Source organism: Myodes glareolus, chromosome 15 (genome assembly GCF_982192425.1).
Source record: "Myodes glareolus chromosome 15, mMyoGla1.1, whole genome shotgun sequence".
Taxonomy (NCBI): Eukaryota; Metazoa; Chordata; class Mammalia; order Rodentia; family Cricetidae; genus Myodes; species Myodes glareolus.
The window spans coordinates 27,466,992-27,490,551 of NC_142040.1; the positions used below are offsets into that span (position 1 = coordinate 27,466,992).

Genomic DNA, 23,560 nt, shown 5'->3' on the forward strand with positions numbered 1-23,560 from the left:
ATATCCAAAGTTTGTGAGCACATACCCACAGAGATAGGAAGAGGGCGTCTGATCTGACCCCTAGGAACTGTACTTAAAATTTGTGAGCACCCTGGTACGAGTGCAAGGAGCCGGACTCAGGTTCTCTGGAAGAGCGGCAAGTGCTCTTAACCACTGAGCTAGCTCTCCTGTCTCCTGGAATCGTGTCTTGACCTCTTGTATGAAACTATTTTGCAGGGCTTATGTTTCACTCTTACAGAACATGTAGATGAAGAGTCTATTAGGACAATACTGGTCTGGTAAACCACTAGTCTGCGAAAAGAAACCTACCATATACTCACTTCAATAAAACTTCCTCAGAGGGGAACTGATAATACTGCACCCTCTAAATAATCACTTTATATAAATAAATAGCTCTTGGGGGCATTGAAATAATTCTTTGAATGAATGTTATTAATATTTTGTGCTAGCACAAATATAATCTTCTAACTTCAAAACTAATGCTAACATTTGCATTGAAAAAGTTCCTCAAATGGCTGAGTTGGCAAAGTGATCCCCAATAACCATGTAAAACAGTTGGGCACAGTCTGAATACCTGTAATCCTAGTGCTAGAGAGGCAGAGAAAGCTGGGTCCCTGGATTTCACGGCTCCCTGGTCTAGTCAAATTGGTAAATTCAATGAAAGCAAAACACTTTGCCTCAAGAAAATAAGGTGGAAGGATTAGGGAGATGGTCCGCTGTTGAGAGCGCTCGCTGCTAAAACTGAATTCTCAGCACCATGTGAACAGCCAGGCATAGCTACAGATGTGTATAACCCCAGCATAGAGAAGTGGATCCCAAGAACTTGCTGGCCAGAGAGCGTAGCTAAAATGGTGTGCTTGGCAGTTTCCCAGTTAGTAAGTAAAAGATCCTGTCTCAAGACACCACACACACACACACACACACACACACACACACAAATAGTAAATAAATAGAAAGAAATAAATAAGGTGGATGGAGAATGACCTAATATTAACCTCTGGCCTCTACACATTCAAGCACTCTTGCGTACATGAGTGGACACCCACACACCACACATGAATATCAGTAGCCATCAGGGACCTGCAGTCAGCAATGGAGCTGATGGAACACACCCAGCAGATACAAAAGTTATGATGGCTCTGTTCTCGAAAGCCCCGCCCTGGAGGGAGATTGTTTCCAGAAGGTCCCTTGCGTCGGCTGTGCTCCCTCCTGCTTGCTGTTGCTGTGTTCCTGCTGTGCTTGGCATGGTGTGGTTACTATGTGCAAGGACCCCACTGTATCTAGTATCGTGTGATTGTTTCATAGGAAAATTCCACTCCGCACTGGGCATCCTACAGATAATAATGGAGACAAGTTTTATGAACAATGGTGCTTAGTTAGATCTGCGATTTAACCGGACTTTCAGGGTCGGCCTAAAAGACAAAGGTGGTTAAGGCAGTAAAGATGATCAGGGAAATGCTTTAGGTTATTCAAGGGTAAAATTAGGTAGAAGTCACCTTCCCCTGTGAGAACTGCAGAAGATGGAAAATAAGAACAAGGAAGTTTCATGTATTATAGACCCATGAATTCTGCCTGTGGGAAACCAGGCCAATGATTAAAGAAAGCAATTACGTCCCTACACCTGAGGTTAGGCCTGAGTTCCTTGGTCATGTAATTTACAGAATTAATCACAGGCTCCGGTACGCACCTTGAAAAACAAAGTTGTACAAGAAAATTAAATGACCCTATTGTGTGTAAAGAAAAATAGATGGTTAGTTAGACCACTTGTTTAAAGGTTTTGCAGAGCAGAAGCAGGACATGAATCTGCTATGCTAAAACTGCAGACTGCTGCCCCCCAGTGCAAAAGGAACGGGCTGAAATACATTTAGCTTGTTTAAAATTTTGTTAATCAATTATAAAAGAATCATTGCTCTTGGGTGAAGAGAAATGTTTAATGACTGTGGACTTGAAAGGAAAATATGTAACTTGTGGTTGTGAGGTAATCCTTTCTTGCAAAGAAGTTTTTGTCTTAGGAGGTATAAAAGGGATAAGAGAGAAATGAGAGACATAATAGAAGGAAAACTGCAGGAAAGACATAGAAGGAGAATAACTGGGAAGAAAGGAAGTAAAGGAGGAAGGAAGAAAAGAAAGAAGGAAAAAGAAGGAGAGGTCAGAAATGAAGAAAATGTCAGGGTAGAAGAACAGAACAGAAAAAGATGAGAGTAAGAACAAGCAACAGAAAGAAAAATAAAATGAAGAATTCAGTTTTGGCCCTCAGAAAAACCATCTCCTGTGTACATATGCAGTTGTGCTGATGCCACGCCTCCTCTCTGTTTCTCTGACCTGTTGAAAGCTGACCTTGTAGCGCACACAAGCATGCGCGCGCACACAAGCATGCGCGCGCACACAAGCATGCGCGCGCGCGCACACACACACACACAAATAATAAATACAACTTTTAAAATCTAAAGACGAAAGTGAATTATGTTGAAGCTGGGTGATACAAGAAGTCAACAATAATTTTACATGTGAGTGTTCAAAAGCTTCCCATTTTAGAAAAAGCTTAATAAAATCCTTGTTTGAAGATGAACATGCCATAAAGAATAACACATAAGAGTTTAGCTAAATGCCCATTAACAGTAAGAAAAATATTACCAAAGAAAAATAGAATATCTTGAATTTTTTAAGGTACCACATGAAAACAGCTTGTGTTTCTGATCCCAGCGTTCCATCAACTTGTCTTATATCCGCACAGACGCTGCTTCGGTGAACCGTACACCACACTAATATTAAGCTCAAAGGGTTGTACTGTGAGCTAACAATTTCCCAACTACGTGGCCAGCACAAAAAGGCTTTTTCCACTTACTAAACGCTTTCTGTTTGTTATTAAACTGTCTTCAGCATTTAACTGTTAACCTAATAAAGCAGTGGCTTTCCTTATCGTTTGGTTTAACAATCACCCAGAAGTATGCTTTCAAGACATCTACAGCTTCAAAAATCCTCCCTCATACACACAAGGCAACACCCATTGTATCCAAGTTTACAACAGCAGACAGACCCCAGTGGCCTACCAGGTCTGAGGGATAAATGAACCGTGGATAGATTCATTGTTACTATCTAAATGCCTTCCTTTACAGTGAGGCAAAATAATAATAAAATAAGATACCAACGTCCTAAATCTGTGTGGTATGCCTGAGTATTTAACTATCTCTGCACTTTATGAATATCTGAAAAACTCTGGGCCTTTTGTGAAGTTCAATATGTGGGTCATGACCCCTTTGGAGTTCAACAACTCTTCCATGGGGGTCACTTAAAACCCTGGGAAAACACAGGTATTTACATCATGATTCATAACGTTAGCAAAATTACAGTTAGGAAGTAGCAACAACAATTTTATTATGGTGGGGTCAGCACAGCACGAGGTATTAAAGGGTCGCAGCAGCAGGGAGGTGGAGAACCATTCTTCTAAGCGAACAGAAGATAGTTTTACCTCAGACCCCTGTATTCTCCATGACAACACTGGTTCAGCTCAAACTATCTGCGCGCTCCAGAAGGAAAAGGCTTAAGGAACTTAGAGCAGAGTCGCGGCGGTGATGTAAGATTCAAAAAGAGAACAGTTTTCAAAAATAAGACCTAAAAAAAACCCAGCAGGCAGAGCGGAGTTCCAGGAAAACAACTAGAGAACAGAGGAGAGGAAAGAGGAGAGGAAAGAATAGCAACTGTCAGCAAGGGCTGGGTACGAGGATGAGGGTGGGGGCGGGAGGCGGGAGGAGACATCTGCTATGGAAGGAGTGCTTGCGTCCCCTCCTAAACTCATGGTAAAGTTTTAATCCCCAGTGTGATCTGGAGGTGAAGCCTCGGAGCTGCAACTAAGGTTATACGGTCATGAGGGTGGAGCCCACGATGTCATCAGGGTCTCTGTAAATAGACACAAAAATCTCTCTATCCAACAAGTGAGGACAAAGCCAAGAGGAGGCCCTTCCCAAGTCCTGAGCCCAAACCAACCATGCACTCAGATCTGTGGGGCCCTACAGCCTCCAGAGTCGTTAGAAAGAAATGCTCACACTACCCAGTCTATCCTAATTGCTACGTCCACCATCCTGGTGGAAGGGTGGGTGAGGAGAGCTACCGAGGGAGCAGAGCTACGGAGGAAGGAGAGGACTCACAGCAAAGTGAGTAACTGACCAAGTACGAGCACCTGAGCTCAGGGACTTCCGCCATATTTCCTAGGGCATTGCAGATGCATCTTCTCGACAGTTCCTCTGCAACCAAGGAAATCAACAGTGCACCCTCCCAACACCAGCTAGCACATGCTCGGGGAAAGGCAGGTTGGCGTGGCAAACTTTGAATTAGTAAACACTGCTCCTGGTGTCCCCAGTGCCAGCCCTGGGAGTACGGTAGACTGAAACCACTCCTTGTAACCCTCTCACTTGCGGTCCCTCTTTTGTCTCCCTTTCTTGCTCTGATGGAGCCAAGTAGCAAGCTGTGAAATGCTCTGGGATTTCACGTGGCAAGGGACGAAGGATGGACCTCCAGCCAAAAGCCAAGATGAACTGAGGGAATCCTGGAAAGAACCAGTTCAGTCAACAACCACATGAGGGCGCTAGGAAGTGAGCCTTCACATCAAACTCTCAGGCCACTGGACCGGTGAGACCCCAAGGTAGGCCTCGACTCCAACCCTCAGAACAAGATAATAAACATACATTGTTCTACATTGCCAAGTTTGCAGATAGTATGTTCTAGAGCAATAGATAAACCATTTACCTTGGTCAAGGCATGTGGCTCTATGGTAGTGACTTGTCTACTATGAAACAGACTCTAGTTTCAATCCCAGCACTGAAAACAAACAAACAACAATAACAACAAAACAACCCTCTGTCTCACGTAAATACAATGGAGGCACAACTGACTTTAGTAGTATAGCTGAGTGTTGGTTAACAGCATGGACAAATTATGGAAAATGCAAAGTTAGACAATTTCATCATAGGGCAAATAGTAAAGAGTAGAATTCCACAAACAGAAGGCTAAGCCGTCTGTAATACAACCTCAGGACCACCTTCATCTGTGAAGTTTACCATTAACCAAAACGTCATGATGGAGAGAATGACTAGAACTTTCTATTCCACTCTTCAAAGACTCCATCCACCTCTAAACTATTAATCTACGGTAGACATGGAGGATGAAGGCCAAGTAGAATTCTGCTCTGCCCCAGAGAGTGATGCAGCCACCATAGTAAATGAAGGAGACAAAGTTACAGACTATGTTCACAACAGACCAGCCCATAGAGTCAAAGGAGATCTGTGGCTGGGAGGACTGGGCAGGAACAGAGAGTGATTGCTAATGAGAAGATAAAGATATAATAAGCTTGATCCAATTCAGTGATACCCAAAACACAAGAAAAGTTTCAGTTAATGGATGAGCTGTATTTTCGTAATGCTGCTACATAATTTAAAAACACGGGTTTGGGAGGGGTGTCAGACACCCACTTCTGGCCTCTGAGAGTACTAGGCACATACATGATACAGACACACACGCAGACAAAACACTCATGTATATAAAATAAATAATTAGGTAAATAAATAAAAATTTTAAAAGCGCAAAAACCCCTGTAAGAGGTGTAGTTACCCTCTCTTCCCCCCATCCCCCTGGGGTCACAAGATCTCCCCAGAGCTGCTCCCTTGCACGCTGAGCCTGGGTTGTGGGCTCAGCCCAGCAGGGGCAGTTCCTATGCTTTGAGAGCCTGCCTGAGTACAGGCAGGCTCTATGTCAGCTCAGCCACATTCCTGGTCAGCAAGGGACAGTGAACATCTAGCAGACATCCATTGGAGGAGGGCTGAGTTTGCTCCTGGCCCGAGGGCTTCGGCTAGGAGGAATTCAGACTTTCCCCGCCCCCCTCGACTTTCTGGTCACCCTGCAGTGGTGGATCCACCCTGCGGAGCTCTCCCGAATCCCATCCCAGCCTTCATCCAGGTACACCTTCCTCTCTTCCCCCTTTCCCCCTGGGGTCACAAGATCTCCCCAGAGCAGCTCCCTTGCGCGCTGGGCCTGGGCTGTGAGTGCAACCCGGCAGGAGGGAGTCCCTGTGTTTCAATAGACTGCCTGAGGAAAGGTAGACCTTCTGTCAGTGAAGTCCCTGACCAATAAGGGAACCTGACCTGGTACCAGAAGATCCAATATAGAGCATTTGAAGGAAGAGATGGGCAGACGCCAAGGCAAGAACTCCTCCAACAATCTAAAAAACAACATGAAATCACCAGATCCCAACGACCCTACAATAGAAGGACCTGAACCTCTTAATTCAGAAGAATTGGAAAAAAGTGCCATTATGAAAGCAATAGAGTCCCTTAAACAGGATATGAATAACTCCCTTAAAGAACTGGATGAGAAATACAACAAAAAGATTGAAGAAATGAGTAAAGAAATGGATGAGAAGTATAACAAAATGTTTGAAGAAATGAGTAAATCCGTGAATGATACACTGGGAAACCAAGAAAAATCAATCAAACAGGTAATGGAAACAGTTCAAGAATTGAAAACTGAAATGGAGGCAATGAAGAAAACACAAAACGAGGGCCGGCTGGATATGGAAAATCTAGGTAAACGAACAGAGACTACAGAATCAAGCATAACCAATAGGATAAAAGAGATGGAAGAACGAATCTCAGAGTCTGAAGATACCATAGAGAAAATAAACGCTCTGATAAAAGAAAACAGCAAATCCAACAAATTCTCATCACAAAACATTCAAGAAATTTGGGACACAATAAAAAAAACAAATCTAAGAATAATAGGGATTGAAGAAGGAGAAGAACTGCAGATCAAAGGCCCAGAATATATATTCAACAAAATTATAGAAGAAAACTTTCTCAACCTAAAGAATGATATTCCTATGAAGGTTCAAGAAGCATACAGAACACCGAATAGACTTGATCAAAAAAAAAATCCCCTCGCCATATAATAATCAAAACACAAAACATACAGATTAAAGAAAGAATATTAAGAGCTGCAAAGGAAAAAGGTCAAGTAACTTATAAAGGTAAACCTATCAGACTTACACCGGACTTCTCTATGGAAACCATGAAAGCCAGAAGGTCCTGGATAGAGGTACTGCAGAAACTAAGAGACCGTGGATGCAAACCCAGACTACTATACCCAGCCAAGCTATCATTCACTATCAATGGAGAAAACAAAATATTCCAGGATAAGAACAAATTTAAACAATTCGTAGCCACAAACCCAGCCTTACAGAAAGTAATAGAAGGAAAATCGCAACCCAAGGAATTCAACATTGCCAACACTGCCTACAATAACTCAGACATCTAGCGACCCTTCACAAGCACAACTCAAAGAAGGGACACATACAAACTCTATTAAACAAACAAACAAAAAATAATAATAACCGGAGTCAACAACCACTGGTCATTAATATCACTTAATATTAATGGACTCAATTCACCTATAAAAAGGCACAGACTAAGAGATTGGATACGAAAACAGGATCCAACACTCTGCTGTTTACAAGAAACACACCTCGACCACAAAGACAGACATCTACTCAGAGTAAAGGATTGGGAAAAGGTTTTTCAAGCAAACGGACCTAAGAAACAAGCAGGTGTGACCATTCTAATTTCCAACAAAATTGACTTCAAACTAAAATCAATCAGAAGAGATGGAGACGGACATTTTATACTCATAACAGGAACAATTCAAAAGGAGGAAGTCTCAATCCTGAATATCTATGCCCCTAATATAAAGCCTCCTACTTATGTAAAAGAAACACTTCTAAAACTCAAGGCAGTCATCAAACCACAGACACTAATAGTAGGAGACTTCAACACTCCTCTCTCACCAATGGACAGGTGTCACCAATCAGACAGAAACCTAACAGAGAAATAAGAGAATTATTGGAGGTATTGAATCAAATGGACTTAACAGACATCTATAGAACATTCCACCCAAATAGGAAAGAATATACCTTCTTCTCTGCAGCTCATGGAACCTTCTCGAAAATTGACCACATACTCGGTAACAAAGCAAACTTCCACAGATACAAAAAAATATTAGTAACCACCTGTGTCTTGTCAGACCACCATGGATTAAAGTTAGAATTCAACAACAGTGCTACCCCCAGGAAACCAACAAACTCATGGAAGTTGAACAGTCAACTACTGAATCACCCCTGGGTCAAGGAAGAAATAAAGAGAGAAATTAAAGTCTTCCTTGAATTTAATGAAAATAAAGACACAACATACTCAAACCTATGGGACACTATGAAAAAGGTGCTAAGAGGAAAGTTCATAGCACTAAGTGCCCAATTAAAGAAAACGGAGAAAGCACACATTGGAGACTTAACAGCACACTTGAAAGCCCTAGAAAAAAAAGAAGCTGATTCACCCAGGAGGTCTAGAAGACTGGAAATAATCAAACTGAGGGCTGATATCAACAAAATAGAAACAGAGAAAACAATCCAAAGAATCAATGAATCAAAAACCTGGTTCTTGGAGAAAATCAACAAGATTGACAAACCCCTATCCAAATTAATCAAACGGCAGAGAGAGAACATGCAAATTAATAAGATCAGAAATGAAAAGGCGGACATAACCACAGACACAGAGGAAATTCAGAGAATCATTAGATCTTACTACGAAAGTTTATATTCCACAAAGTTGGAAAATATTAAAGAAATGGACATTTTTTTTAGATAAGTACCATATACCAAAGTTGAACCAAGACCAGGTGAACAATCTAAATAGACCTGTCAGTCGCGAAGAATTAGAAGCTGTTATCAAAAATTTCCCTACCAAAAAAAGCCCAGGACCAGATGGTTCCAATGCAGAATTCTACCAGAACTTCCAGGAAGAGCTAATACCTATACTCTTTAATGTATTTCACAATATAGAAACAGAAGAATCATTGCCAAATTCTTTTTATGAAGCTACAGTTACCCTGATACCAAAACCACACAAAGATACAACCAAGAAAGAGAATTACAGACCAATCTCACTCATGAACATTGACGCTAAAATACTCAATAAAATACTGGCAAACCGAATCCAAGAATACATTAGAAAAATTATCCATATGATCAAGTGGGCTTCATCCCAGAGATGCAGGGCTGGTTCAACATACGCAAATCTATCAATGTAATCCATCATAGAAATAAAATGAAAGAAAAAAACATATGATCATTTCATTGGATGCTGAAAAAGCATTTGACAAAATTCAACACCCCTCTATGATAAAGGTGTTGGAAAGATTGGGTATACGAGGATCATACCTAAATATAATAAAAGCAATATATAGTAAGCCGACAGCTAACATCAAATTGAACGGAGAGAAACTCAAAGCCATTCCACTAAAATCAGGAACACGACAAGGCTGTCCACTCTCTCCATACCTCTTCAATATAGTGCTTGAAGTTCTAGCAATAGCAATAAGACAACATAAGGGGATCAAGGGGATTCGAATTGGAAAGGATGAAGTTAAACTTTCGTTATTTGCAGACGATATGATAGTGTACATAAGCGACCCCAAAAACTCTACCAAAGAACTCCTACAGTTGATAAACACCTTTAGTAATGTGGCAGGATGCAAGATCAACTCCAAAAAATCGGTTGCCCTCCTATACACAAAGGATAAAGAAGCAGAGAGGGAAAACAGAGAAACATCACCTTTCATGATAGCCACAAATAGCATAAAATATCCTGGGGTTACTCTAACCAAGGAAGTGAAAGACTTATTTGACAAGAACTTTAAGTCCTTGAGGAAAGAAATTGAGGAGGATACCAGAAAATGAAAAGACCTCCCTTGCTCTTGGATTGGGAGAATCAACATAGTAAAAATGGCAATTCTACCAAAAGCAATCTATAGATTCAATGCAATTCCCATCAAACTTCTTCACAGACCTTGAGAGAACAATAATCAAGTTTATATGGAAAAACAAAAAAACCCAGGATAGCCAAAACAATCTTATACAATAAAGGAACTTCTGGAGGCATTACCATCCCTGACGTCAAACTCTATTACAGAACAACAGTATTGAAAACAGCTTGGTATTGGCATAACAACAGAGAAGTCGACCTATGGAATTGAATAGAAGACCCGGGTATTAACCCACAAACGTATGAACACCTGATATTTGACAAGGGAACTAAAGGTATACAATGGAAGAAGGAAAGCATCTTTAACAAATGGTGCTGGCATAACTGGATGTCAACCTGTAGAAGAATGAAAATAGATCCATATCTATCACCATGCACAAAACTCAGGTCCAAATGGATTAAAGACATCAACATTAATCCGACCACTTTGAACCTGATAGAAGAGAAAGTGGGAAGTAGTCTACAAGGTATAGGCACAGGAGACCACTTCCTAAGCAGAACCCCAGGAGCGCAGACAATAAGAGAATCAATGAATAAATGGGACCTACTGAAACTGAGAAGCTTCTGTAAAGCAAAGGACACTGTCACTAAGACAAAAAGGCTACCTTCCGACTGGGAGAAGATCTTCACAAACCCCTCATCAGACAAAGGTCTGATCTCCAAAATATACAAAGAACTCAAGAAATTAGACACTAAAACTCTAATTAACCCAATTAAAAAATGGGATACTGAACTGAACAGAGAATTCACAACAGATGAACTTCGAATGGCCAAAAGGCACTTAAGGTCATGCTCAACCTCCTTAGCGATCAGGGAAATGCAAATCAAAACAACTTTGAGATATAATCTTACACCTGTCAGAATAGCCAAACTCAAAAACACCAATGATAGCCTATGCTGGAGAGGATGTGGAATGAGGGGAACACTCATCCATTGTTGGTGGGAATGCAAACTTGTGCAGCCACTGTGGAAATCAGTGTGGCGGTTTCTCAGGAAACTGGGAGTCAACCTCCCTCAGGACCCAGCAATTCCACTCTTGGGAATATACCCAAGAGATACCCTATCATACTACAAAAGCATTTGTTCAACTATGTTCATAGCAGCACTATTTGTAATAGCCAGAACCTGGAAACAACCTAGGTGCCCCTCAATAGAAGAATGGTTAAAAAAGGTGTGGAACATATACACATTAGAGTTTTACTCAGCGGTAAAAAACAATGACATCTTGAATTTTGCATGCAAATGGATGGAAATAGAAAACGCTTTACTGAGTGAGGTAAGCCAGACCCAAAAAGAGGAATATGGTATGTATTTACTCATATGTGGATTCTAACCATAATTAAAGGTCTTTGAGCCTATTATTCGTGATCCTAGAGAAGCTAAATAAGAAGGTGAACCTGATGAAAATCATGTAGTTATCTGCCTGGAGATTGGAAATAGACAAGAGTCCCAGGTAACCTCCGGTGCATGGGGGGGGGGGGGTGGGAGGGTTGTTGGAAGGGGAGAGGGTTAGAGAGAATGGAGTAGGGCAGGAATGGGGAAAGCTCGGTGGACTGGGATGGGGGGGAGGGAGGAAGGATGGATATGGGATCAGGGAAGAATATATTTCAACTAAGGGAGTCATTTTAGGGTTTACAGGAGACTTGATTATAAATGGGATTCCAGGTCCAAGGAGAGATCCCCAGATTGTTCTCTGGACAGAAGAGAGGGTGCCTGAAACGGCCTAGGCCCATAACCATACTGATGAATATTTTGCTTATCACCATAGAACCTTCATCGGGCGATGGATGGAGATAGAGACAGAGACCCACATTGGAACACTGGACTTAACTCCCTAGGTCCAAACGAGAAGCAGAAGGAAAGAGAACGTGAGCAAAGAAGGCAAGACCAGAGAGAACCTTCATCCGACGATGGATGGCCATACAGACGGAGACCCACATTGGAGCACCGGACTGAGCCCCCCAAGGTCCAAATGAGGAGCAGAAGGAGGAAGAAAATGATAAAGGAAATAAGGACTGCGAGGGATGCGATCACCCACTGATACAAGGGGACGGATCTAATGAGAGTTTACCAAGGCCAGTTGGACTGGGACTGAACGAGGACATGATCCAACCAGATTCTCTGAATGTGGCTGGATTCTCTGAATGTGGCTGGCCCGGAGTCTTTCTGAAAAGCCATTGACAATGACACCGGGACTTGTTTCCTCTGCATATACTGGATTTTGCGGATCCAGTCTGTCTGGACACTCACCTTCCTGGACCTGGAGGGAGGGGGGAGGAACTTGAACTTTCCACAGGGCAGGAAACCCTGACTGCTCTTAGGGATGGAGAGGGAGGAGGAGGGAGGGTGGTGGGAAGAGGGGCGGAAATAGAAACTTTTATAATTTAATAAAATTACTTTCAAAAAAAAAAAAAAAAGAAGTATGCCCAGGACAAAATGATGTGATCTATATCTCCTGAGATAACCATAAATGTCTTCGAAATCTGTCTAAATAAAGAAATTTTCTGCTGGCTAGTCAGTCAGATTTGCAAAAAAAAAAAAAAAAAAAAGAGGTGTAGTTACTATGTCCATAGGAATCAAAATTCTCAAATCTTTCATCAATAACAAAGAAAGCCTTTCTTTTTTTAATATTTATTTATTATATATATATAATTCTCCCCGTGTGTATGCCTGAAGGCCAGAAAAGGGCACCAGACCTCATTACAGATGGTTGTGAGCCACCATGTGGTTGCTGGGAATTGAACTCAGGACCTTTGGAAGAGCAGGCAATGCTCTTAACCACTGAGCCATCTCTCCAGCCCCCAGAAAGCCTTTCTAGTCACAAGTATTTTTTATTTACTTTTAAGAGATAGTTATTTATTTATTGAGATGGGCTCTTACTATGCAGCCCTAGCTGGATAAAAATTCAATATATAGATCAGGCTAGTCTCAAACTCATGGACTTCCCACCTGTCTCTGCCTTTGAATCAAAGGCTGAGATTAAAGGTGTGAACCACCCACTCATTTATTTATATTTATGCGTATGTGTGTGCTGGTGTGAGTTTTATGTGCACCGTGTGTACGCAAGAGTCTAAGGAGACCAGAAAAGAGGACTAGAGCCCCTGGAACAGATGTTACTGGTGGTGAGAGATGGCTGACCCATCTTTCCAGCCGCCTAATCACAAGTATTGAAATAAGATTTTAATGCTATGCAAGCAGAGAGATGCTGATAATAGCAATAAAGATGAAAAGAACACAACACAGAGAAGTCATCAGCTAAACCAGTCAGCATCACACAGTCTCATCTCATCATTCAATTCTGAGTTGCTTGTCACCCACAACAGGACATGGGAGGACGTACAGAAGCATCCTGCCACTGCATCTTCTCTGCGTCTTCTGCTCACAGGACCCAGGGATGTAATGACACTGACAAGTGTTCCTGGCCCAAAGTGTGCCCTTGTGCAAATCCTATGCAAGGCCACTCTGGGATCCAAAGTATTGAAACTGTAGAGAATTCTGCTCCACTCTCCACGAAGAACTAAAATGCCATCAAATGCATGGCTACACCATGAGGAGTAGACTTGGCTTGGGTTGTAAGCACATCTTCAGTACTATGCCGAAAGGGACATGAAGAACAAAGATGAACTCCACAAACTCCGAGAGGCACCAATCCCCCCACCACAGGAGAGGGAACCTGCTGTGTGGCAGAGATAAAGGAAAGAAGGAAGCCAGGCATGATTGTATGACTTACAAGCAAGAAAGGAGGAGGAGGCCACAGATGACCCACGGGTGACATGTAACCCACTGAAATGACTACTGTTGTCTCTTCCACAGCATGGTTTCTGTGTAATAGAAATAAGGTACTGCAAACCACAGACAACCACATGGGACTCAGCAGATAAATCCATTACCCTCCAGGTCTTGCCCGGGCCAACAGAAACTGGTTCTCATTATAGCAAAATGAATTACAAACATAGACCAATAGGCCATTCAGTGGAAAGGGGAAGACTTGCCAGGGAGGTCGTATGCCTCATTCTGAAAGATGGTATGAACTCTGGACCTCCTGTACCCCATGCCCACCCACACATACATACACACACACACACACACACACACACACACACACACACACACATCACAGAGCTGGAGACCATTTTCCACTTCAACACATTCTAAGATAAATACAACAGAGACCAGGATAATGCAACAAAGACCGGGATAATGCAACAGAGACCGGGATAAATACAACAGAGACTGGGGATAACTGCAACAGAGACCAGAATAATATAACAGAGACCGGGATAAATACAACAGAGACCAGGATAATATAACAGAGACCAGGATAAATGCAACAGAGACCAGGATAATATAACAGAGACCAGGATAAATACAACAGAGATCGCGATAATGCAACAGAGATCGGGGATAAATGCAACAGAGACCAGGATAAATGCAACAGAGACTGGGATAGTGCAACAGAGACTGGGGATAAATGCAACAGAGAAGGGAAGAGTCCTAGGGCTGGATAGAAAAACCACTCAAAATGTGTTTCCTTTCCAGCCTCGCATCTTGCTTCCTTTTTCAAAGTAATTGTGAAAAGCAGACACTGTCTGTATCGTATTGGTCCTGTCTTTACATGAAGAACCTCCATTAGAAATAAAAGTCACAAGGTGCATCCCAGCTGAATGGCTGGCCAGAAGTTCAGATCACTGTCACTCACATTGCTGGATCAACACTGTTAACTCTGAGGTACTCAGGCTCCCCTGCACCAACAGGGTTGAAGGGCACACAGAATGCAAGAAGTCCATCTTCCCCAGAATGCCTCCTCCTCAACCTTTTCACCCGAGAGCCTGATGTCACCAGATACATCGCTTTCGTCTCTCCCAGCTTCTACTCATCTTTATTGAAATCCATTTTAAAAACAATGACATCAGCTCATTTAACCCACTCAGGATGATCATAGATGCTTGAAACAAAGGCAGTCAATGAGGTCAACTTCAAAAATAATGATACACAATCCCAGAGAACCTAGACAACAAAGAGGACCCTAAGAGAGATATACATTGGTCTAATCTACATGGGAAATAGAAAAAGACAAGATCTCCTGAGTAAATTGGGAGTGTGGGGATCATGGGAGAGAGTAGAAAGAGAGAGGGGAGGTATGGAGGAGAGCATATAAAATTATATAGATCGATAAAAACTTAAAAAAAATACTGAGCTAAGTCAAGGAGAACAGATGGTGGAGGGAAGATACAAGAGGGACCGCTGGTAATCATCTAAACATCTTCGAAATTTAGAGCAAATTGGGAGGAGGGAAATGGGACAGCCAAGAAAATGCACTTTCACACAGCTAGTAAATAAAGCCTCTTTCAACAGAGACTAGCTTCTAGTCAAAGCAAAAACACCTTGCTGGCTGTTGAGGCACTCGGGTGAAAGAAGAGGCTTTCAAAGAGCAAGATGCGGGGGCTGGAGAGATGGCTCAGAGGTTAAGAGCATTGCCTGCTCTTCCAAAGGTCTGGAGTTCAATTCCCAGCAACCACATGGTGGTTCACAACCATCTGTAATGAGGCCTTGTGCCCTCTTTAGGCATGTACGTAGACAGAATATTGTATACATAATAAATAAATAAATATTAAAAAAAAAAAGAAAAACCAAAAAAAAAAAGAAAAAAAAAACAAAGAGCAAGATGCGGCAGGGGACTACAGCTGGCAACAAAAGGTAGCAGGGGAGTGAGGCTGAAGATTATGAAGCCCATACATGAGAAGAAAGCAGACTGCATGGGCCAGCAGGGGCCAGCCTGAGTGTGTACAAGGCTGCGGGGAGGCCTCAGACAGGAGCTCAGGAAGGTTGGACCCCAATCTCTGAGGTCTTTAAACTCAAGTAGATGAGGGGGTCCCCCGGCCCACCATGCGATAAGGAAGCAAGAGGCTATGAGGGTGAGGGCCTATTGCACCCTGTCAGTGTGTGGGCATTTGCCTTAACAGTTACAGGAGACCACGATAACATGTCTCATCTCAGGGAAATATGTAAAGCTATAAAAGTTCATCTAATAGTCCTCTAATCACAAAGAACCAACAATAGAGTATGAGAAATCAGCCAGGACCTGTCTAGAAAGAAGAGTGAAGAACAGCCGTGGAAATTCCAAGAATAAAAAAGATAAACATTTTGACCTAAAAAAGTCTCTTTCCTTTCGAAGCAAAGTTCAAATGAAAGGTCTAGATATCTGTCAACATCAGTTTTACTTCTGAAAATATACAGAAATTACAAAGATAAGATTGTAAGAGATACATTCTTAGAGCTAAGTGGATAAATAGATCTACAATGGGCAAGGTTAGTGACGTTAAGTAAAATACAATATTGGGGTAGAAAATAGGAGTGAGGTAACTATCGATCATTGTCAAAATGCATAAACAACATAGCCAGAGTTATATCTTAGTCTGTTCTGTGCTGTTCAAACACAATGCCTGAGACTGAAAATTTTACACAGAAAAAAAAAAAAATGGTTTATTTGAGTCAAAGTTTCAGAGGGTGAAAGATCAGGCACCCTCTTTTACAATCTTTATTTATTTTATGTGCATTAGTCTTTTGCCTGTATGCATGTCTGTGTGAGGGTGTTGGGTTCCCTGGAACTGGAGTTACAGACAGTTGTGAGCTGCCATGTGGGTGCTGGGAACCGAACCCAGGTCCTCTGGAAGAGCAATCAGTGCTCTTAACTTCCGAGCCATCTCTCCAGCACCTGGTGAGGACCTTCTAACTACATCACAGTATGTCAGGTGGCAACATGGCAGAAACATGTGACAGGAAGAAAGGTCACATGACAAGCTAGGACACAAGAGATCAGAGGGATCCACACTCGTACTTTAATAATATAAAATATAAAACTCCTTCTTGAAGGAATCGACCCTTTTGGGGGCAGCGCTCCACGGCCGCCCCACCTTCACTAGACCCACCTCTTAAAGAGCCACCACTCCAGTACTGTTACTTCGAAGACTAGGCTTCCAGAAAAATCCTTCAGTGGACAAGCCATATCCAAGGCATAGCATTGCAGATGGCTGACTTATATAATACATGATTAAAGATGCTTTTAATCACTCTAATTTTAAATGACAAAATATAAGAAAGGGGCTAGGGATGTGGTTCAGTGGTCCGGCCTGAGGATGTGGTTTTGCTCCTTAGTACTGGGAAAGGTGAGATGGAAAGAGATGGGGAGAGAAAATAAAATCAGTTAATGTGTTAGCATTTGCTTTAACAGTTACAGAAAGACCATTTTTTTAAAATAAATATTAACATGTCCTACCTCAGGGAAATTTGTGAAGATACAAAAATTCATATGATGACAGGCAGGGGTGGCCGCATGCCTTTAATCTCAACACTCGGGAGGCAGAGGCAGGCTTATCTCTGTGAGTTCGAGGGCAGCCTGGTCTACAAAAATTAGTTTCAGGACAGGTTCCAAAGCTGCAGAGAAACCCTGCCTCAATGGCCCCCGCTCAAAAATAAAAACAAAAAAATAAACAAAACAAAAAATTCATCTGTTATTGCTTTAATCACCAAGGACCAACAATAAGGTACAAGAAATCAGTCAGGACCTGCCTAGAAAGAAGAGATAAGAATAGCCATGGAAATTCAAAGAATGAAAAAGGTAAATATTTTGAACCTAAAAAAGTTTAAGTAAGGGGAAAAGCAAAGACTCAAGGCTGACACCAAAGAACCAATCCCACAACAGGAAAGGAAGATCGGAACCTGAGAGACGGCTCCAGGGTAAGAACACATGCTGCTCTTGAGGAGAGCCTGCGTTTGGTTCCTGGCACTCAGATGGCAGCCCACAGCCACCTGTAACACTAGTTCCTAGAGATTCGACACCTTTCTCTAACCTCCACAGGCACCAGACACACAGGTGGTACACACAGACACATGCAGGCACTCACACACATAATATAACTGGAAGACAGCACCAAGCAGGCAAGCAGGGGATGGTAATGTGCTCAGGTCTGGTTGAGCCAAGAGAGCCCAGAAAACTATTTCGCCTGCTCTCTCATAGAGTTGTCCGCTCCTGTCATTAGATGAAGGAGGGTGTTCTTCCCACACCAAGTAATCAGTCCTCACCTGGATACCAGCTGGGTGTCCCCTTATCCAATTCAGTTTTGACACTAGTTGGAGAGAGCACCAGGCCCTGCCAGACTGCCCCCACTTCAAATGCCAAACACAGGCAGAAGTACCAGCTTTAATTTAGGCCGCCTAGCCATAATCTGGAGCTCTCACCACCCCCTCTCCTTGCATTTAATATGCTAGAATGGCCCGCAGAACTCAAGCAAATGCTTCCCTTCTACCTGCTGGTTAAAAAGGCCACAGAAAACAGCTTAGGGATGGTACACAGACAGGGCCTGGGAGGGCACTGAGTGCAGGAGCCTCCGTCTCTATGGAGCTAGGATCTGCCGCCCTCCCAGGACTCTTGAAAGCCCCCTAGGGCTTTGCAGGGGGGATTTACATGGCGGCAGAATCACACAAGCATGAGAGACCATTTTTATTCCCAGCCCCTCTCCTCTAGAAGGTCAGAGGCAGGCGGTGCTGGAGGTGCCAAGCTTCTCATCACGGCTTGGTCTTTCTGGTTGCCAACCTCTATCAGGAGTTGCCTCATTAGAAGAAAGGATGTTCCAATTGCCCAGGAAAGGATTTAGCAGCTTTGCACCAGGAATCAAAGGCCAAACGTTAAAATAAAGGATGTTCTTGGCATCCCTATCTACCAAGGTCTTAGGAGTTCTGTCTTAGGAACGGATACCAAACACGGGAACCCAGGCTTTTCCTAACCAGGAACCAGCGGCAGGAACCACACACACATTTCTATTTCACACTGAGGCATTAGCAGAAAACCTACAGAGATAGAAGAACCCTGATGCTTGGAGACAGAGATGTGGACCAGGGACAAGCAATGACTTGAAACTTTATTCAGTCACTGAGGACAGGTTCTTGGTGGGATCAGGAGGACAGAATAAAAGGAGGAGGAATAAGAGAACTCAGTGAGAGTCTGAAGAATTTGGGGAAAGAAACAAGAGGTGACACAAAAGGAGCTACACAGTGAGAGGCCTCTGGGGTGAGAAAGCTTAGCAGGGAGTGGGGCCAGGAATGAAACCCCCCGGTCTCTGGCCACCCCTAAGAAGGCTGTGTGCGCTGATGTATGAGGGTATCGTGAGCAGTTCGCTGGCTGTCTGTGTCTATCCTGTCTCTACAGGACACTTACCACTGATTTCAGGCCCATCTAGGGAGTCTAGCAGCAACCCAGCTCACCTCACAGTCCTTAGGGCTGTTACGTCTAACAAGACCTTTAACATGGCTTTCTAGTCACAGACTCTGAGAATGTCAAGGAAGTGAAATATTTCAGATTTATAACTTAAGTACCCATAATCCTCTTGAATGACTGCATCTTCCTCCTTCCTTCCTCAGTGGCTACACTGTTCACAGCTGAGTGTGCCCTTCTCCAAGCACGCTTACACACAAGCACAATAAGGTTTCAAGCACCCAACTGTCACAACCATGGGCACTGGCTCTACATTTGCCTAACAGCTTATTCTCAACACAGCTTTGGGGTTTATTTATTGGCGCATGCATTCTAGTTCATCGGTTTGAACAGCCAAACACCATTATGAATCTTCTAATGATACCCATCAGTTCATCATCCTTTGCTCTAATAAGCAATGGTAGTATACACTTATCTCTATGTAGCTCTTTACCTGTACACTAAAGTTTCCTCTGCACTAATAGATCAGTCCTTAAAAGATTTTCGTTTCAAACTGGTTTTCCTTCAGCAACAAACATTTGTTATAATCCAGGAACATGCCTGCCATTAGTAAAAGTTCACACTGAAGACAGAATACAAAACTTTCTTACATTACATATTCAATTCTGGCTTTTATTATGTCTATTTACTTATTTCGTGTGCAACAGGGGGTAAGCTTCCACCCTGTGCATGTGCAGGTCAGAGATGAACCCTCAAGAAAGAGTCTGCTCTCCCTTCTACCTGCAGATCCCAGAGGTGAGACTCAAGTCACAGGCTTGGTGGCAGGAGTATTTACTTCTCTGAGCCACCTCGCCCGACTAAATTCGGCTTTATTTTTAATTCATCGGGATTTCATGATAGAAATGACATTTGGAGTTGTTTTCTAAACAGACAAACAAAACCCATATTTGACTAATGAGAAATTACCTGTGTGATATTTTTAGAAGACATAACAGCCTGATTATAGAATATGCGGCCAAAGTGGTCTCGATCTGGAAAGGTGTCTGCTTGCCGCGGTAAGTTGGCCCCGCCTGAGTCAACTGTATGAGGAAAGGGAGAGAAATGGGCACAGCTCAGCAAATGGCCACAGTTAATCAGATCCATTAGGGCCTAGGATAACTAGGTCTTCACCTCAGTCACAAACACTCCTCCCACCCCCCACCAGTGTGTAGAATCCAGAGTCCCAGACCCCCAAACACAACCAAAGCTTTCCTCCCAACACATTAGGCTTTCCAACCTTCAGTCAAAACTCCACATAAACTTCTCAGGACACTGTCCCTTACAGAGCAGCCAAAGACCCAGAAACACCATGAATTCGCCAGGAGAACTGAAGCTGCATCTTCCTAGACCAATACAAGAACCACTAAAGGATTAATGGGTAATTTGGGTGTTGCTTTCTTGTAATAGCTCTCTTGTTTTTATTTTTATTTTATTTTATTTATTTTTTTTTTTACATTGTTTCAAAGTCATTTTATTTTACATGTTCAAACTATTATACAGTTCTTATTCTGTTTAAGTGGTTTGGCTGTATGGCTGATGCTGTGATCCTCCTGCCTCGGCTTCCTAAGCACCAAGATTTACTACAAACCGACAAAACGGGCGGCCGTGCCTGCCCACTCGGGATGACCAAGCGTGTGAAGCCAGCTTGGGCTACACCGGGAGATTTTTGTCTGAAAACAGAGCTCCTCACTTCATAGGGGTGTGATGATAAGATCAAACGTGTTTCCAGGCCATTCTAAACACCTCAAACTTCCTTAGCTATAAAATGAATGATTTCATGGGGTTATGAGGACATAAAATTATGAATATGTTAAAAAGAAAAATAAGAGCTGTGTGTGACAGTGCCCATCTTTATAATCCTAGCACTTGGGAAGGTGGAGGAGCTCTGTGAGCTCGAAGCTAGCCAAGGCTACATAGACCATGTCTCAAAAAAAAAAAGAGAGAAAGAATTAGAAATTAATCCTACACCTACTACTATTGCCTACAACCACTGTCTTTTATTATTTAATAGTCTGCATCCTGTCTGCCATTAAAGATGACCTCTCTGAAGAGAGACAACGCCAATATTCTTCAGTAGAGCTGGCCCTCTAGAGACTGGCAGGAGCCTGCAGGCAGTTCGGCTGCATTTGCTGTTTTCTATGTTCAAAGACGTTCAAAAGACTGAGTCAACCAGGCAAATGCACTTTTCCAGAAAAAGAAAAAAACATCTCTATTACGACCTGTTCCAATGTTTACAAATGAATAACGTAGGCGAGCGTTTTGGCAAGCTACACCACTATCCAGAAGCCGCCAGTTCTAAATTGCTCTGCTTTAAGATTCTGTTCAAAATAGCCTTTAATGCAAATGTAGTTTACTTTCAAAGGAAGACTGGCTTTCTTTGGAAATCAACTGTATCTTAAATTACAACCTATTCAAATTATGTAATAGCCAAGGACTTAATACAGTGCCTGACTCTCAAGAGATCCATAAATACTAGCTATTTTTTAATAGTTGGAGTAATTATAGTTAACAGAAAAATAAGATGCCCAGGGGAAAAGCCAGCACACAACAAACCGCTAATTTCCCTGTGTGGTACTACGGGCAGTCCTTAGTTACCTTCGCCCACAGTCTTCAGCAAACACTGTATTCCTTTCTAACTGCAGGAGGAGCCAGCAGTATTTTCAAACACCCAGTAATGACGTCACCCACACAGCCTTCCACAGTCTCCCATTTTCCCAGCTAAAACAGTTCCCAGCGCACTGTGACTTGCCCAGGTAGATGCACGGGAGCCTGTTCTGCAGGGCGATCTCTTGGGCCCGCAAGTGCTTCTTCACCGTCACTGGGTAGTAGGTGCCTCCTTTGACAGTGGCATCGTTGGCCACGATCATGCATTCTACTCTGAAAGGCAGAAGTTCCATTGAAAGAGACTATGAGATTTCTGCAAAATTAAGGGCAGCTCAGCTCATTATAACGAGAGCTTGCAAGGCAGTCTTCAACTTCTGGTGCAAGTCACTACGGCCATGCACTAGTCAATGACCTCACGCTGTAAACGCAAGCTTTAATCAAGGTTCACATTCACTAATCCAACAGAAAATAATTACTTTTAATAAGATTACACACTCACATTTGATTTTGAAAGAGTCATTAGTCCTTTATTAGTTTTGAGGCGTTAACCTAAACCACTGTTCTGTAAAGTTCTTCAGGTTCGTTTTTTTAAAGATTGTATGTATTTTTATTATATGGATTTTATACACAGAGAGAGAGAGAGAGAGACATTTGCCTACATGTATATCTGTGCACCACATATGTGTAGGACAAAGGGAGGTCAGAAGAAAGTGCTGGGTCCTCTGGAACTGGGGTTACAGACAATTATTAGCTGCACACAGGTGCTGGGAACTGAATCCCAGTCCTCTGGAAGAGCAGGCAGTGTTCTAACCACTGAGCCATCTCTCCAGCACTCGCTATGTATGGTTCTTAAAATGAAAGGATCCGAAAAAGACGATGATGTCTTTCTGAAAATTCAACTCTCTAGGGCAAGGAGCTCTCTTATGATAAATCTTTAAGGTGTCCTTTTAAGGAGGTGGAGAGATGGCTCAGTGGTTAAGAGCACTGACAGTTTTTGTAGAAAGCAGTCAATTCCCAGCCCACATGGCAGCTCACACCTGTCTGGAACTCCAGCCCCAGAAGACCTGACACCTCGGAAAGACATACATGCAGGTAAAATACCAATGCACATAAAACAAAAATAAATAAATTATAAAGTGTCCTTTAAAGAAAGAAACTAAATGGGGCTAGAGAAATGGCTCAGCAATTAAGAACACTGCCTGCTGTCTGAGAGGACTCAGGTTTGATTCCAGCACCCACATGGCGGCTCACAAGCATCTGTAACTCCAGTTTCAAGGAATCCATCATCTTTATCTGACCTCCCTAGGCACTGGCACACACATAGTGCACAGACATACATTCAGACAAAAACACTCACGTCTTTAATCAAAAAGTAAAATTTTAAAAAGTAGAAAAAATGAGAATAAACTGCAAGTCGTACTAAGATATGTTTTTCAGATTCTCAAAAGTGATTTAATAGCTGTATGGAGTGGTATTTATAATCCTAGCACTTAAGAAGTAGGGGCAGAAGGATCCAAAGTTTGAAATCAATTATACAGTGAGTTCAAGGCCAGCCTGGGCAAAAGAGTAAGACCCTGTCTTTAAAAAACAAGGTCTGAGGACAGAACTCAGTAGACACTTGCCCTGAATACACACATCACAGAGTTCAAATTCCAGTACCACAAGAAAAAAGAAAAACAATGTTTTTTACTACTTCATCCATAGGAAACAAACAAACCACACACACACACACACACACACACACACACACACACACACACACTTTCTAAAATAAATTTGTGTTATTTGAAGCCACAATAAATACAAATGTTAAACAGCACAGCATAAAGGGCTGTGTATATAGATC

The 23,560-nt window shown here is 42.5% G+C and overlaps 1 protein-coding gene across 2 annotated transcripts in view; it reads right to left on the reverse strand.

Moving 5' to 3' along the window:
• Mccc2 (methylcrotonyl-CoA carboxylase subunit 2) overlaps nt 1-23,560 on the reverse strand; it is a 73,479-nt gene that overhangs the window by 24,832 nt on the left and 25,087 nt on the right. For both annotated transcript variants that reach the window (XM_087896825.1, XM_087896824.1), the window contains exons 5-6: nt 21,860-21,987; nt 20,038-20,150 (exon numbers count right to left, since the gene is read on the reverse strand). In XM_087896825.1, coding sequence (XP_087752951.1) covers nt 20,038-20,150; nt 21,860-21,987 — 241 coding nt within the window. The remainder of the gene's footprint in view (nt 1-20,037; nt 20,151-21,859; nt 21,988-23,560) is intronic.